General features: G+C 43.7%; 1 protein-coding gene across 1 annotated transcript in view; it reads left to right on the top strand.

Annotated features, from left to right (window-relative positions):
• Positions 1–4,298: 4,298 nt before the first annotated feature.
• The window catches only part of slc41a1 (solute carrier family 41 member 1), a 28,961-nt gene continuing 16,186 nt past the window's right edge, over positions 4,299–17,073 (top strand). Inside the window, 4 exon segments of the mRNA XM_080423944.1 lie at positions 4,299–4,505; positions 5,772–6,410; positions 6,412–6,856; positions 14,817–14,924. Coding sequence (XP_080280070.1) covers positions 6,388–6,410; positions 6,412–6,856; positions 14,817–14,924 — 576 coding nt within the window. The 5' untranslated portion in view covers positions 4,299–4,505; positions 5,772–6,387.

The following is a 17,073-nucleotide window of genomic DNA, read 5'->3' on the forward strand; positions in this document are numbered from 1 at the left end:
TCAAGACACTGTAGATTGGGAAGAATCGATCGGATCACATTCTGCAGTCTATTAGAGGCCAGCGCCTCAAGAATTGAGGCGCTGGCCTCACGTGCATGTGTGTGTGTGTGTGTGTGCGTGCGCATGTGTGTGTCTGTCTGTGCGTGCGTACGTGTGTGTCTGTGAGAGAGGGGGGGGGGGGGTAGACACCTTACTTTGTTGTCCCCCAGTCTATGGTCACCTTCTTTTTTTCCCTCTACACCAAATCTCTTCACCGACAATAGCCGATCTACAAGCACACTGGAGACCAGGCTGCTAAAAGCTCACAACACACCTTGTAGGTCTGCTATTTTCGCTTCATGTGATTAAACGCCTTTTACAAAGGAATGCTAATTATTCGCTCATATGATGATACTGCACATCAGCAGGATGAGGCGCTGCATCATGTGTACGGAATCCAACAATGAATCCTCTTAACGCATCAATCCTCTTAAGGAGAACCCGTGAGTTTCCATTCAGTGCATTCCCACAGGGCTGTGGTTGACATGTGGGGGGGGGACCAGCCATCAGCTGGATACATTATAACAGGACACCATTTGTTCTCCCTTTATAACCAGTGTTTGATTAGTTGGGTGGTGGGGTGGGTGGGGGGTAAATCCATGCCTCTGTTTTTGATACACCCCATTTCTATGGCCGGTGGGGAAATGTTTTACCCCCTGCTTCTGGTCAGACTGGCATTTCCTATTGGGAAATGTTTGATAATATCACAATATAACAATTTAAGCACATGCGTCCTGGCGTCCCTATTTGCAAATTTGTTATTTTTTTAAATACAAAAATTGTGAAAATACAAGCTCACAGCGCATCACATTGTGACTTTGACCAGAGGGGGGCTACAAGTTTTGGGGGGCGGCCATAGCTGAGTGGTTAGTGAGCCCGCCTAGGGAGCCAGAGGTCCTGGTTGCCCCAGGTACGATTCCAGGCCAGGCCAGTAAATGTGTCAATGAAAAGAAATATGTCCCTGAGCAAGACTTTTAACCCCTACTTGCTCACAGGCCCTCATTGGAAACAAGACCGCAAGGACTTTCATGGACGGACCTGTTAAACTTTAAAGGAATTATCCTTATCCTTACTCGTTGTGAGCTATATTTGCTATTTTCACCATTTGTCATACAAAGAAGTATGAATGGCTTAAGAAGTTAAGTTACTGTTCTGAAGACATGATTAACCTTTGTGTTGAAATGGTCCAAAGGTCAAGGTCACAATCAAGATCAAGGTCAAAAGGACATAAGAGGTCATCTCAGGAACAAAGAGACTCTGAAAGAAGAGGTTTGATGTGTTGGATTCATCATGCAAGATGGAGCAAGTAATGTAATCCTTTGGCACTTGTGACAGCACACAATGACATCAAATTATGTATATATTGTATTTTTCATAATATTTGATGGTAATGACAAGTAGACTGCCTTAGTTGAAGAGATAACTTTTTGGTCAATAAGGTCAAAGGTGAAATGCCAATGTCACAACCAGCACCAAAATCAAACATTGGTGAGCGGATTGTCATGAAACTTGGAGGGAATTATCAGTGCGCTGATGAACTTTTGTGTAGTAACGGCCAAACGAAATTGGTCACAATCAAGGGTGAGGGCAAAACTCATAACTAAGGTGTAAATGGCATATCTTGACAGTTGAAGTGTAGACACAGTAGATATAAACTTGAGGAATATCATTTGTCCAATGTAGGAAGCACAAGGGGTCCATTTCACCTGCTTTGGTGCAAATGAAAGTAGCAACAGGTCCAATGGAGAGGCAAAGGCAAAACAACCCCCAAAAAGAGAATGGTTTGGTGCGGTGGCCAAAGACAATTGTTCTCTCTTTATTTTGGTGTTCTGCTAGTGTCTTTGTCACTGCTGATAGCTAAGCTCCTTCAGGATGGCATATCCATGCGGTTTCAAGATGGTTTGCTTTGTCTCCCTGCACAGTCTTAAGAGTATGGAGGGGATACCAGAAGACCGTCCGTTACACAAGGATAGCTGGACAAGGCTGTAGAAGGGCATCAACCCAGCAGCAGGAACTGTATCTGCTTCTTTGTGCGAGGAGGAACAGGGGGAGTACTGCCAGACCCCTACAAAATGACCTACTGTTGTGCATGATTCTGTCAGAAACAGGATGGCATGAGTGCATGAGTGCCCATAGTGGGACCTGTGCGCACAGCTCAGCTCGATTGGCATTCACCAGAGAACACCAGAATTGGCAGGTCCACCATTAGTGCCCCGTTCTCTTCACAGATGAGAGCAGGTTCACGCCGGGCACATGTGACAGGCATGAAAGAGTCTGGAGACGCAGTGGTGAACATTATTCTGCATTGATTAGCCTATGTGGAGGAGTGGAGGACCTGGTGTTGTTGGAAGCCGCTCTGACATCACAGTGCTGACATCACAGCGCTGGTGTCATAGTACTGACACCATAGACTGGCATGGCCTCCAAGTACTCTGAACACAGTTACTGGCAATCTACAAGCTGAAGTGACGCGTTGTCAGAGAGAGAGAAAGAGACAATATCACCGACAAAATAAGTACTACTGTACAGATAAACTGAAGTTGCCTGGAGGGAGATGGAGAGAAGGAGAGAGGGAGAGGGAGAGAGAGATAGGTACAGTATAATTAATGTATCCTGGAATTAATCCTCACCTTGACATTCGTATCTGTTCAACGTTTCTGTGTGTGTGTGTGTGTGTGTGTGTGTGTGTGTGTGTGTGTGTGTGTGCGTGCGTGCGTGCGAGAGAGAGAGAGAGGGAGAGAGAGAGAGCGTTAATGTGGCTATGAACAACAGAGAGGGAGGTCAGGTCCTCAGATAGCCTCAGGACAAATACAGCCCACAGAGGCTCAAACACATCCTCTCTGTCCTGCAGCCTTGTGCCACTGCCATCACACAGTAAAAGTGCAGTGATTTACAATAGATCACATATAGTTGGAATTATTTTGTATAAACAAATGAAAAGCCTAATTTGTTTTACAGATGAGAGGTTAGATAATACACTAACACAGTAGTAGCTTTATTCAATGGTTCCGGTTAAGGTCGAGACAGGACAAACCTTTCTGGATAAAGGGACTGGGAGCAGTTGACTATATGAGAATATTCAGTCAAAACTGTTTGGCCCTGCTGGGACAGCAAGGAAGCCTATCTAGGCTGTAAGGAAGGTTATCCCTCAGCAACAGCAATGCTCAGATGTTAGCTTTGATGGATATGAATTACAGTCACCAAATTACAATTGAAGTAACAATTGAGTACTCTAGCACTATGGTCAATATATGCACTCTGGAGACCTCACTAGAGTTCTCATAGGAGCAAAAGAGACGAACAAAAGATATAACTTCCTGTACACCCACAAGTGTGCACGCAAAACCATAATGGTGCAAAACTCGCATTCCAAATACACACTCTCACAGACCGTAAGCCACCCTGGCATGATATATAGAGACTTGCAATGGGGTTTTTCTTCCCCTCTGCAATTACTGGATGTTTGGCTGCGTAGCCTCCTTCACCTCACCAGCCACTTATTTTGCTAACCAGACCAAGCGTGGCGTGATGGAGCTGAGGTGTCAAGGGGCACCATGGAGACCTCTGATCTCTGCGACACAGCACAGTATCAGGCACTCTGGAGATCTCTATACCTCTCACAGGAGCAGGGTAGCATGGCCTATGTTACTGTCTATTTCCGCCTATTATCTGCCTGTGTAAAATCCTCAGTGTAACTCTGAGAGTTACAAATGGACAAATGAACACTATATTGTCTTTTAGAGGATTTTACAGTGTATGCCTCTCACCTCTCCCTCTTTCTGGTTTGTTTATATAAACACGACTAATGTCATTGCTGAACAATCTCATGTCATTGCTGAACAATCTCTTATGTAAGGTTTCTTTTCTTTTCTTTTCGGGAGGGGGCTGTGGGGTGGGGGGGGGGGGGGGGGGGCGGGTAAGTGTATCTTTTGGTGGATAAGTGACCAAAGCCGCTCCACTCCAGTAGTTACCTTGCCCACAAGAGTCTAATCATTCTGTTCGAGGATGTAGGCTATTGTTAAATTAAAACTTAACATTTTCCGTTTAGTAAATTAGTAGACTTGTGTGGAGACTGGCACCTCATGGGTGCAACTTTCCACACGGACACTGAGTGGGCAGAAGGAGGGGGGGGGCGAGCAGAGCTTGTGTGCGCAGGGGGTCTCATTCTCTCCATCGTACAGCAGAGAGTGTGTGGAGAACCCGCCTTGTTCCTTCCTGCTCCTGCCGTCACTGAACTGAATGCCTGATCTAGACGCGCCTGCAGCCGCCGGCGGGGTAAATGGAACAATGTGAGGGGTCGGTAGTGACAGCCTTAACCGCGCAGGGTTAACGATTAAACGCGGTGCGGGCCGTTAGGTTACAGTACATATAAGGCTGCGTGCACACCGGTGCCCACGCCTTAACCACGACACAGTGCTAGTGGGTGGAAGAACGATCTGCTGGCTCCTGTCCTCTCTTCTTGAAAGGTAAATATTCTGATGTTTTTCTTGACATATATAGCCTATAGTTAGACTGTAGCCTCCAGCTGTGACCAGTGCATTCATTGTCATATATAGCGGAATGATTTACCCACTGACCTATAATAGCCCGGGATGACGGGATCAGCCGGTTTTAGGTGATGTTACACATGCGGCATGCCTCATCTAACGGGATTGATCAGTTTAAGGCTCAACAGCCACTGACTGCCTGATTTGAAAAAAGCATTCGAAATGTCCAATAAACAACGGCAACAAATTGGTTACACTGTACACAAGTAACAGAATGTTCGCTCGCATTATTATAAGGTGCAGTAGCCCGGTGGCAATGACATATAGCCTTGTGCTGAAGAAGAAATGAGCAGTAGAATAGGAGGGCTCCTCTATTCAGCCATGAGGAGCACTAATTTACGCCTTAGTTTGCCATGTTGGGTTCGGTAGTGTTGGTCCAGACTACTAAACAGAGAGGATTGTTTTAGTTTTAGTGGGGGACTCACTGACGTTATGCAGCGTATCCTCTGCAGGATGGATGTCGTAACATGCGGGGATAGGATGTACACAGCATTTAATGGCAACATATTTGTAGCTGAAAGGAAATCGCATGTTTGGTAATAGATTTTTAAAAAAAAAATGTTTCAAACGCACATGAGCCATGAGGTCACTCCTTATAGGCCTACCCCTTTGAAAAGCTCGGTAAAGACACCTGTTTGGATGACGGGATGATGCCCTGGTTATAGCTTTAGAGCAACAATGTGCACCAAATAAAACTTAACCTCAATGGAAACAAGCCCTAGGCTTTCTTGGGTTTAAAATCCTCTTAGCAGACCTTGTATTGAAACTGTACTTTCCTGTGTTTTTTTTTGTTGCAAACTTCTAATAAAGTATTCAATCAATCAATCAAACCTAATGATTGTCGTGTTAACATAAGTTAAAAGAAAGAAACGTTTCATTGAATGTTTTTGAAATTATGGATAGCTACCCTACAATGGTCATGTATGCTTTTTGGGTGCACATAAATCAACCAATCAATACCCTCTCAGTGCGTTAAACTGGCTGATTATTGAACTTAAACTACTTAACTTCATCGAAAAGTAGCTAGTCTTCTCTGCTGCAAGTGAAAAATGTGATGACACTCTAGGCCTAGTGTGATCGATGTTCTTAAAGATAAGACAATCTTAGTTCCTCTGAAGTGATTGATAGGCCTGTTTGAGATAGCAGAAAAGATGTGCTGAAATGTATAAATCTCTTCTCTTGCAGGTGACAGGGCTCTTGATTGGAGAGGTAGGCTACTTTCAGTAACTCAATCTGAGCTGTGCTCTGCAGACCTTTAAATATATCACCGAAAGGACCCTCCCAGTGACCACCACGTGCTGTAAGGTGAGCCTGTCCCAGTGTCCCTTCCCCGGTACACCGACTAAAGAGATCCAGTGTGATATGATCAGAGAACTGTGTGCATGATCAGCCTGCACTGGAGAGAACAGCCTATTCAAAAGAAGATTTGACCAGGACTATTGCCTAGCCATCAAGTATTTTTTCAGGGGGTTGCTTTTGGCTTGTCCCCAAACAGCAGCATTTTTTCCTTTTTCTCATATATTACAAACGTTTTATTCTGCTTTTTGCCTGTTTACCATTAGCTTGAAGTGAATGGAGAACATACTCGTCCTGCTCCCCAAGCACCGACAGGAACACAGTCGCGCCTGGAGACGCGCCACGCACTTGCTCCTGCAGACGCACGGCTAGATGAGTTGGGTTTCCTCTTAGAATTACTTCATCTTAATAGTGACCACCACACCGCAGGTGCCACTCACTAACGCTCTTTAATGGGATAAATCAAGTCTACTGACAAGGTTACTTCCCAGTTAAGGCTCCCCGCATGGTACTTTGGTCGGAAACTCCCCGACATCGACATGTCCTCTGGGGCAATTGAGATGAAGAAGGAGGGGGTGCCTCTGACGCCGACCTTCCTCAACTCCAACGGCACTGTTCACCCGCTCATCCTCGCCAAGGACCCAGAGGAGGTCAGACAGGAACCCGGAGGCGAGTACGAGCTCACAGAGGTCACCTCCTTCCCGGACAGAGCAAGTGAACACGGGGATGACGATCGATCGGAGATAGTGGTGATAGACAGCAATGCCAATGCCAAAGGTCAGCGTGAAGAGGATGCTCTCCTGGAGAACGCCAGCCAGAGCAATGAGAGTGATGACACCAGCACCGACCGGAGCCCTGAACCACCAGCAACACTGAAGGAGACGTCCTTCACCATCGGCCTGCAGGCAGTGATTCCGTTCCTGCTGGCTGGGTTCGGGACTGTGGCAGCGGGCATGGTTCTAGACATTGTACAGGTGAGAAATGTCAGCTTTATTTGTAGTAGACATAGAGACTGACTAATGTTGTTTTCTCATAACCTCATAGTCACCCCATGTAGTCAGTCAGCTTAGAAAAGATGGTTGGTATTAATGTGTAGCTAAACATACAGTGAACTCATTGGTGTTATAAGTTGACTTTTGAGAAGCATTTACGGTAATGAGGAGGGTTTCTGAAAACCTTTGCCCATAAGTTCCACTGTTAAGTTCTTGTCACAGTTGACCTATGCTGTGAGTGTGAACACAACTGGTGCTTCATGCTACAGCCCATGTATAGTGTAATGAGGCATGTAGGGGGCTGGATCTGGGATTGCCTGAATGAACCGGTTTTTCTTTTGCACCCCGTTTGCTGAAGCATGTGTCAGTCATGTTGCTGTGGGCCTATTTTATCTCCTGCCGGTGGTGAGGGTGGGCGGAAGGGGAACTCATCACACACTGGATATTTACAACTGTATAACATCTTTTCTCTCCACCATCCACACTGACACGTTGGTTCACAACTTCACATAGACCACCATAAGGGCCATATACTGATCAATGTAACTTACCGTACCTCCTTAGATAGAGGCCTACGTACTGTATGCATCAAACAGGTAGATGCTACCCATTGCAACACATCAAGTGCATACTCATTGATTGCTCTAATTATTATAAGAAATCATTCATTCATCCGTTCATGTAAAATGACTGATTGCTCAATGGGGCAGTTGGCAGTGGCACAATAGTGTACATTATGTTGGTGTAGGAGTAGAAATGAGTAAAATAGAATAGAATAGAGTGGGGGAAAGGTTAGCGTCGGTTAGAGCAGAGTAGACTAGAATCCCATGTCTTCGTCTTGTGTTTATTACTATGGAGCAGCTGAACAGCATGCAGTCACAAGACTGCTGGGTCCACACAGCTGCCCAGAAAAGAATCAAACTCAAGTTATAATTACTCCCCTTCCTTCTTTCCTGTTGACTTGACATACTTGCTCTCCTTCTCTGTGTGGTGTGCTGTGTGTGTGCTGTGTGTGTGCTGTGTGTGTGTGTGTGTGTGTGTGTGTGTGTGTGTGTGTGTGTGTGTGTGTGTGTGTGTGTGTGTGTGTGTGTGTGTACTGTAGCAGTGGCATTGCGGGCTGACAACTCGTATATTTCATTATGGTCAGGGATCTGGTGGAGATAAAGCTAGAGGTGTCTGGTTGCCAGGAAACCAGGCGCTGGCACACACACTGCCCATTCTGATGCCAGCATGGTGCAGCTACCCCAGGAACTCAGAACAGGGGAGGAGAAGGGCAGAGGAACGGAGGAAAGAAAAGGGGGGGGATTACGTACTTAGAACTGAGCACCTAGAATGGTAGTGTACTAGCAAAAAAGTAAAACGCAACATGGTGTCAAAGCCTATATTATGGCCAAGTTAGGTATAGTCTGCTCACTAACCAGGAATGCAGAGGTTTTTGGTCTAAAGTTCTCTCTCGCTCCCTCAATGCGGGGCAACAACAACTTTGTGGTTTCTCTGCATTCCAAAATGACGGATTGTCTCATTCCTTCAAAGGTGAGTCAGTCAGATATTGACGACATCGAGAGTGGAGAGGGCCATGTCATTGCTGTCCAATCCAACAATACATAAATAATCAAATGGATAAAATTTGATAAATGAAATAAATAGAAATAAAAGAGAAGGCAAAATAAAAGACTAAGTCAAAACCATTAGAATTAAATGTAAGATAAAAAACAATCTTACTTGTAAATCTTGAATCATCCCAATTTCCACTTCATTTCCCCCCTCAGATCTCTTTAGGTATGATCAAAACCTTGTGACAAATATAAAGATACAAACACTTGTAAAGATAAGGGATCTGCACTCAAAGATAAAGCACAAAGATTGTGGAATGATGATGTTATGTATGTTATCTTTTTTGAATCGACAGTCAGTCTTGATTATGCATGCATCACCAGGCTTTGTGCAGTACCTGCAGATTCATTCCAAATTAATCATCGTGTTAGAGCCCGCTTTCCGTATGCGCACATGCCCACACCGTTTCCGGATATGCTCTAGACCCAGACAGGATCAGCAACCTGTAAAGCGACTTGATCCCAGTATACTCTGGATTGATTTTTCTGGTGAATTGCAGTAGAATATATGCAGTTTGAGTATACTTAAAATGATTGTGTTCTCTCTCTCTCTCTCTCTCTCTCTCTCTCCTCTCTCTCTCTCTCTCTCTCTCTCTCTCTCTCTCTCTCTCTCTCTCTCTCTCTCTCTCTCTCTCTCTCTCTCTCTCTCTCTCTCTCTCTCTGTCTCTCTCTCTCTCTCTCTCTCTCTCCCCCCCTCTCTCTCTGTCTCGCTCCCTCCGTGCCCTGCTCCATGTAGTTCACTCGGTAAGACTTTTTATTAAGGTTGGGTCTAATGCTTTGCATTATAATGCACTTAAATGTTTATAATTATGCATAACATTTATAACCAGATTTATGAAGTACTATAACTTATAATGATATAAATTTTAAGTGCTGGTCATAATGCATTATAAACTCAGTGGAACTGCCCATTATAACTACCAGGTAACACTTTGCTTAAAGGTTGGGTCTATAATGCATTATAATGCTTCATAACACTATAAATAAATAAACTTATAAATGTTGAAATTATAATTCTGGATAACAAAGACACTTTATAACTGACTAAGTCATGGTAGTTATAATGTGCTATTCCACTGAGCTTATAATGCATTATGACCAGCACTCATAATACGCTTTAAACGTTGTTATAAGTTGTCATACATGATTATAAACATTGATAACGAGTGTTATAATGCCTAATAAGTGCATTATAAAGCATTATAAATGCGATTATAGTGCATTATAGACCCAAACCTTTAAGTAAGTGTTACCGTTCACTCTTACGTTCGTTCACATTGTACTATGCAGTCAGACTAGTTAGCCACTGTAAAGTGCATGCAGTTAATGTGTCGATCTAGTCTGGTTACGTAAGTTAGGATCGGTGCATGACTTGGATCTCTGCCCCATTCTCTGTGTGGCTTCTGTGAAATGTGACCTCTAAACATCAGCTACTTTCCCTCTCTAATACACACACACACACACACACACACACACACACACACACACACACACACACACACACACACACCTTCTAGGCCGCCAAGAGTGAAACGAAGGAGTGCATGGTCTTGTGTAGGGCAGCTAACTGACCTGCATGGCAGCAGGGTGACCTAAAACTGTCACGCACACACGCCAGTGACGCCACCAGGTCAGAAGATCAGGACTCACGGGGATACCAGCTCAGTCCAAGCAAAGGTCACACACACACACAGTGACCACCGTCTGTTTTTCAAGTGTCGGACAGGTCACTCTTTGGTCATTGATAACTGCTATAGGCACATTATCAGACCATATCATGCACATTCCATTCCTTCAGACAGATAAATTGGAAAACAAAGAATGCAGGAAAGCATGTACCGTAAATCAGTGGTTCTCAAACCTATTCATGTCAAGGACCCCTAAATTGATGTGTATTTAGCTGCGGACCTCCATCTGAAAATGTGTTGTGCCAGGGACCCCCCGAAGAGAAGGTTTGTGTTAAAAAAAAAAACTAAATGATTCAAAAATTTCCAATACTTGAAAGATTTTTTTTAATCTTAAAAAATTTGTGCCGTGCTGCGAGCTTATACATCAGCAATTTTTTAATAGCCAACGTATAAATGGATAAAGTGGTTAAAGTTATTGTGATGTATTAACACATTTTACTGGGGACCCCCTGGAACCCCCCCAAGGACCCCCTGGAAACCCCCACTTCCGTAAATCAGTGGTTCTCAAAGTGGGGCATGGATTAAAGTTCTCAGTCGCCATGACTTAAATAAAATGAAAGTTTTAGAATTATTAGTATTAGAAACTAGGAATACATGTTCAGAAGTATCTTCCGTAAAACATAGCTTCAACTGATCAACTGTATGTAGAACAACAAGAACATTTTTAGAATGATAATACCCTAACATCATAATTCTACATTTGTGCTAATTGTTTAGGAAACACAGCACTAGTGTGGAGGACTGCTTTCACACTATTTCACTAATATTTTTTTCAGTTGTGAGATTTAATTTAATAGTTTTTCCTTTAATCCCTGAGTGATGTCAGGGGACCCGCAGGAGCCCTTGAGGGCGTTCCAGGGGGTCCCTAGCAAAATGAGTTAATACAGCATCCAAATAAGTTTAACGATTTTAACCCTGTATACATCAGATATTTGAAACTGTACATCATAAAAATCAAATAAAATGTTTTTAAAACAAATCTTGTATTTTCTGATGGGGGTCTGCAGCCTGATACCTATTAATTTGATGGTCCTTGACATGAAAAAGTTTGAGAACTACTGCTGTAAATCACTGAATGGGATTGTTGCCACCTGTGTTCCTTTCAGCCAGACTTGCCTGTCTGCCACAGAGTCTAGTGGTTTCTCCCACGATGTGGTGTCAGTAGACATTCTGAACGCCAAACTAAAGTGAAGAAGTGGAACACACAAATGTCCTCAAAAACAGACAAACAGTCTAAAAATACGTGCAGACAGTAAACAGGAAAACACAATCAACACAAAGCTCCTCACACCAGCGAAGCCCTCTCCGCCCACCAGACACCATTTTGGGTTCGACCACATCCAGTAGCCTGTTTTCACAGGAGCCACAGTGAAACCATGAGCGTGGGTTACGGTCATCAACTCATCATCCACTTACTCACCCCTGGCTTCCGACCTCTGCTTTCTCTTTTGACAGGGGAGTCTAACTCTGACCACATTCAATTGTGGGCATTTTTTGTCACCGTCTGGTGGCCATTTTCCTTCCATGTATTGCAGGACTCGTCTGTTTCCTGGTTGATAGCGTCATAAAACAAATGAAGTAGCTTGATGATATGAGTATAATCAACAATGACTGCAGTATGTGGCAACTATTTGCTTGCTTGCTGATTGTGTTGTTCTGAAATAAGATATGACCTGGATCTGTTCACAGATCTGTGTAATTAAGACATGAGAGAAACCCAAATTCAACCCCCTCTCAAGGACATAGAATTTCAGAATTTTGCTCATAGCCATAACCAAGAATACAATTCCTACGAATCCCATAACTCATTAGTTTCAATTTACACATTCTACAGGCTTATCAGTCAGTTAATGATGCGGGATCCTGTCAGATCACATGGTCCTGACAGCTAGCTGGTTAGTGTCTGACTGATTTTGAAAGGATTAGCATGCTAGCCTGCTATTCTTGACTCTGTCCAGCATCCTTTGAGTTAAATGCTGGTGGAGGTCGGGTCTTTCCTTCCAGTCTGACCCTGCCTGGGGCGCCCACGTCCCATGACACAGTGCTCGTTACACGTGCCCTCTGCTGCATACCGGCAGAAGGAAATGCGCTACTCTGATGTCGTTGTTGTGACGTTGCCCTCTTTGCATTGACACCATGTGCCTGCGCACTCGGTGTACTATCCATGTACAGTATATACAGTGCTCTGTATAGGGTGAGCAAAAAGGACCATGTTACCCAAGCGGGCAACGTGAGCCTGCCAGGCCGCATACCAGAGAGTGCATAGACCTGTAGACGGAGATACTGGGACAGTCCAGTGGAGTTCCCAGAACCAGGGAGGCAGCTAAAGGGCTGAGAGAGAGAGAGGGAGAGTTTGTTTGGCTGGGGGCCAATGTTCCATGGAGACAACAACATATATCACTGCAGGGGTCTGTGGGGGTGTTAGGAGAGAGAGTGAGAGGAGGGAGAGAGAGCGAGAGAGAGAACTTGAAATTGAGCAAGGGGCCCTGAAAGCAGAGAGCAGCGCTTTTGGGGCAAGCAGTGCTGAGAGAGGTGCTCACAAGCTGCTGGGTTGGCAGGGAGCAGGGAGACAGGGCTCAGAGGTCTCTGTGGAGCTGGCAGCTTGAAAGGAGCTCTGGTTGGCCTGCTGACAGGAAGGAACAAACTGGGATGGTTTTATCCACACTTGAGTTCTCGCTACCACTCCTACTGTTACCTCACCTTCTGTAGACGACACCTATTATCTCTGCAAATGCCTCAGAGAGCCTCACAGTTAAGTTGAAATAATTGCCCATTCAAAGCTCTGAAATGTGTCACACAAACTGGCTTTTCCCCTCTCCTCTCATCTTCTTCCTCTCCTCTCCTCCTTCTCCTCCCTCCCCTCCCCTTCCATCCCCATCCCTTCTCCTTTTGGAGACTCCGTGATTATTGATTTAGTTTTGGGCCGACTGGACATTAAGTGCCCAGTGGGCCTGTGGGATAAGCTCCAAAGATAAGCACTTTTACTGGAGATGGATCGATGGGTTTATCCCTCAGTCTCAGCATTCATTGGCCACCATGAACCACGAGACCTCCGCTGCCGCATGAGGCTCTAATGGAGACTCGGCAGAGAGGCACTTCACCACATTCCCCTGCCCAATCAGAGTCAGAGAGACACTCAAGGGCTGGACAACGGCCAGACAGAGAGGGCATCGAGGGACAGCTAATATAAAAAACGGGGGAAAAAAGAAAAGAAAAAGCATCACCAAGACTTGTGTAAACGTGATTAGAATCAATCTTACTCCAAATATATTGGCTACATCCACCATGCCAGTGTGTGTGTGTGGGTGTGTGTGTGTGTGTGTGTGTGTGTGTGTGTGTGTGTGTGTGTGTGTGTGTGTGTGTGTGTGTGTGTGTGTGTGTGTGTGTGTGTGTGTGTGTGTGTGTTGGTGTGTGTGTGTGTGTGTGTGTGTGTGTGTGTGTGTGTGTGTGTGTGTGTGTGTGTGTGTGTGTGCGCGTCACGCATGCGTGTGTGTGTGTGTGTGTGTGTCAGCATACAGTACATGTGTGCTCTTACACGTGTCAAAAGTTTTTTTTTTTTTTTTCTGCACCATTCCACTCTTTTATCTTCATATTTAGCTTAGCTAGCTCTTGGCCGACTTTGTCTCTGGGTGTTTGTCATTAGCTCTTGTGTGTGCATGTGTGTGTGTTTTATGCTGAGGTAGCGGATGGTCAAAGTAGGTACAGTGATTGTATTTACGCTAATACACCCTGAGGCCGAGGATTCTGCATAAAAACGTGCAGTTATGGGTCAATTCTCTCAGTTAAACTGGATTTTATTGTGTGTAAAGTGGATAAACTAAGTGGAGGGGGAGGCACAGAGGAGGACCATGATCGATCATTGTACCACAAAGTCAGTGACCTTGTCCCTGTTAAGAGATGTGATACATAGACAGTCAATAGAGACACACTATCATACAACCCCATCGAACACACAGGTTTCACCTCTGAACTCAATCAATATAGAACGGGCAAAAGGCGAGACAGAGTGAGACTGACTACACAAATCTATGTAGGTTTGTATATTTGTTTATTTAAACTGATCCTGATCTTCCTGGGGTCCAAGACATTAAAATACATACAATATAAAAATATATAAAGTATCACAGTGTATTACAAAGAAATACTAAAAACAGCAACAAAAGAATACATTTTACAAAAGTCGAGTATTACATAAAAAGAGATACCATTAGGGGTACAACAGATAAAAAATAGCACTATCAATCTGGTATGTAAGAAAATATGTTATTGTTTATTTATATGAAGTTTCCTTTTAAAACAGGCTTTTTCTCTGGTGTTGCGAAGGTGGCACTGTCCTGTACCTCTGTGAACATTATGATGTTTCAACAAGGCGGTATATATCCAAGTCAGTCATTCTCAACCTCTTTAATTTCAAGGACCCCCTGTTTGATAGGCTTTAGGCTATGGACCCCCATTTGATTTGTTTTATTTTCAACTCTGGGACCCCAATCTACTCAATGGACCTGTAAGTGTCCATTTGGTTTCATACACTCACTGAGTTACAGACCCATACAGGTCCACTTGGTTCCTAACCATTTACACATGATTCAAGAATCAGTTCTTGCTGTGTTACTGACAGTTGTGTGATGGTTTGCGTTGCAGTACTGGAGGGTGTTTACAGATGTGACCGAGGTCTTCATACTGGTTCCAGCACTACTGGGGCTCAAAGGCAACCTGGAGATGACACTGGCTTCAAGACTCTCAACAGCGGTAAGAAAAGTGGACTGTATTTGTGTGTGTGCGTGTGCGTGTGCGTGTGCGTGTGTGCGTGCGTGCGTGTGTGTGTGTGTGTGTGTGTGTGAAAAGCATACTAGAAAAAGAAATAATTTGTGCACTATCCAGATGTTATTCTATTCTATTCTACTATATATTCCCATTCTACCTTTACAATAGGCTACATGGCCTGTAATCAGGTGAACTACAAAGCACCTTGTTGGAAATGTTAGCCTGCAATGTGTTTTTCCCTCCAAAAGTTGCTCAATCTATTTAGGTATTATTACCCAGCATTCCTCAGGCTGATTTATCAAGCTAGTGGCCTGTCAGAGAGATCAGGGGTCATGTTGCTTAATGTGACTAGGGTCACCACCTCTGGTTAGAATATCCTCACTGACCCAAACTGGCCTGCTCCACCTGACAACACCAGTTGGTTCACCATACTTTTCCTTTGTTGTTGAAGTAGATTTACTGCCAAATGACCTCTTCAGCATTAAAGAATGGATAAGTGATTGTTTCTCAATGGCTTTCTGTTAATCATCTCACACTTACACTAATTAGCCTCCACTCCATGTTAACACATTTTCTACACGGTTGCTGTGATGAAAGATTGTTAATTTATACTGTCAGTATACTATTTGACAACGATAGCTGCTTGCTTATTGTCATGCCACCGTGGGTTTATAATCCAACCAATGGCCTTGGGGGTTGTTGTACCTGGCACAAATGTTTCGATCTGATCTGAACTAATACTACACTTGCAAAATATGACATTGTAGTGACATGGGTCATTGACTTGTTCATTACTAGTTTTGTTTCTAAAACACTTACGTATGTTCCCAGTGTGTTAAGTGATTTAGTTTTTAGTTTTGAATAATTTGGCCTAACGGCTGAGAAGTAATTACAATCTAATAACATTAGGATTTAAATTTTGGAATCAGTGTTTACTGTTTACACAAATGCCATTTAGAACCAGTCTAATTGCTGTGAAGGGGCTGAAATCCAGATTGTTTCCAGTGAAACCATTTGAGGTAAAAATAATAATAATATTAATAATAATTAATTACAGATGTCTCAGGGATACTCATTTTGTTCCCCACTCAATGGAATTATGGGGAGGGGACTATGGTTCAGCCACCATCCATCTGTTGGTTTGAATGTCCATTCCTATGTCCTTCACACTTATGTGTTCCACACAGGACGATGAACCTATTAGGAAAAGGAACATGGCAGCTTTCTCTTATTCCACCTAAACAGTCAAATATAAAAATGCTGAGAAATAGGCGCTGTATCATTATTAATAGTTTGGTTATTAAGTTTAGAGAAAAAAGATTGTCTAGATTAGAGAAGTGGCTCCCAAACGTTTTTCCTTGGAACCGCTCCTTACCTCTGAGAGAAGCTGACTGTGAGAGCACATAAACACACTCTCATGATGTTACTCAGACATGTTTAAATTCAACAACTACTGCTGGGGGTTAGCAGCCAGAATAGCTAACCCTATACAGCTAGTTATGTAGGTGCTAAGATAATTAGTCTTGTATTGCTCTTAAGTCTTAACCCATGAAGATCTGAGGCCGATTCTACAAATGTATTCTAAATTTAAATAAAAAATGTTGCTATATCAGTGGTGCTCAAACCTTTGTCATGTCAAAGCCCCCCAAAATTATACGTATTTGGCCGCCGACTCGACCCCCATCTGAAAATATTGTGTTCCAGGGACCCCTAGAAGCAAAGATTTGAGTTAAAAATATATATATATATATATATTTAGATTTGCACACATTTTCACGATTTTACGAAGTTCATAGCGTGGCACGAAGTGACATGCTTGTATATCTGCTATTTTTTTTAAATCACATATATACATATATAGCTGAAATCTAAAATGACACAGATGCTTTCCCGGTTTTAATGGGATAAGTGCACCAACCCTCACATTCTTTCCACTGGCCTGTGTGAAACAACACGATGAAGCTGATTAGCCATAGCGTTGCCTACCCAGAATGGAAAGCTGCCTCTGACAGATTCAGGCCTCAGACTCAGTCCCAATTACAAAGATCTGTCAATAGGCCTGGTCTTTAACCTGGCATGAAGGGCTCCCAGTGTGTGTGCTGGCTTTCTGAGACAGTACCTTGGTATGGATCAG

Source organism: Gymnoscopelus braueri (assembly GCF_963280865.1).
Source record: "Gymnoscopelus braueri genome assembly, chromosome: 3".
Classification (NCBI taxonomy): domain Eukaryota; kingdom Metazoa; phylum Chordata; class Actinopteri; order Myctophiformes; family Myctophidae; genus Gymnoscopelus; species Gymnoscopelus braueri.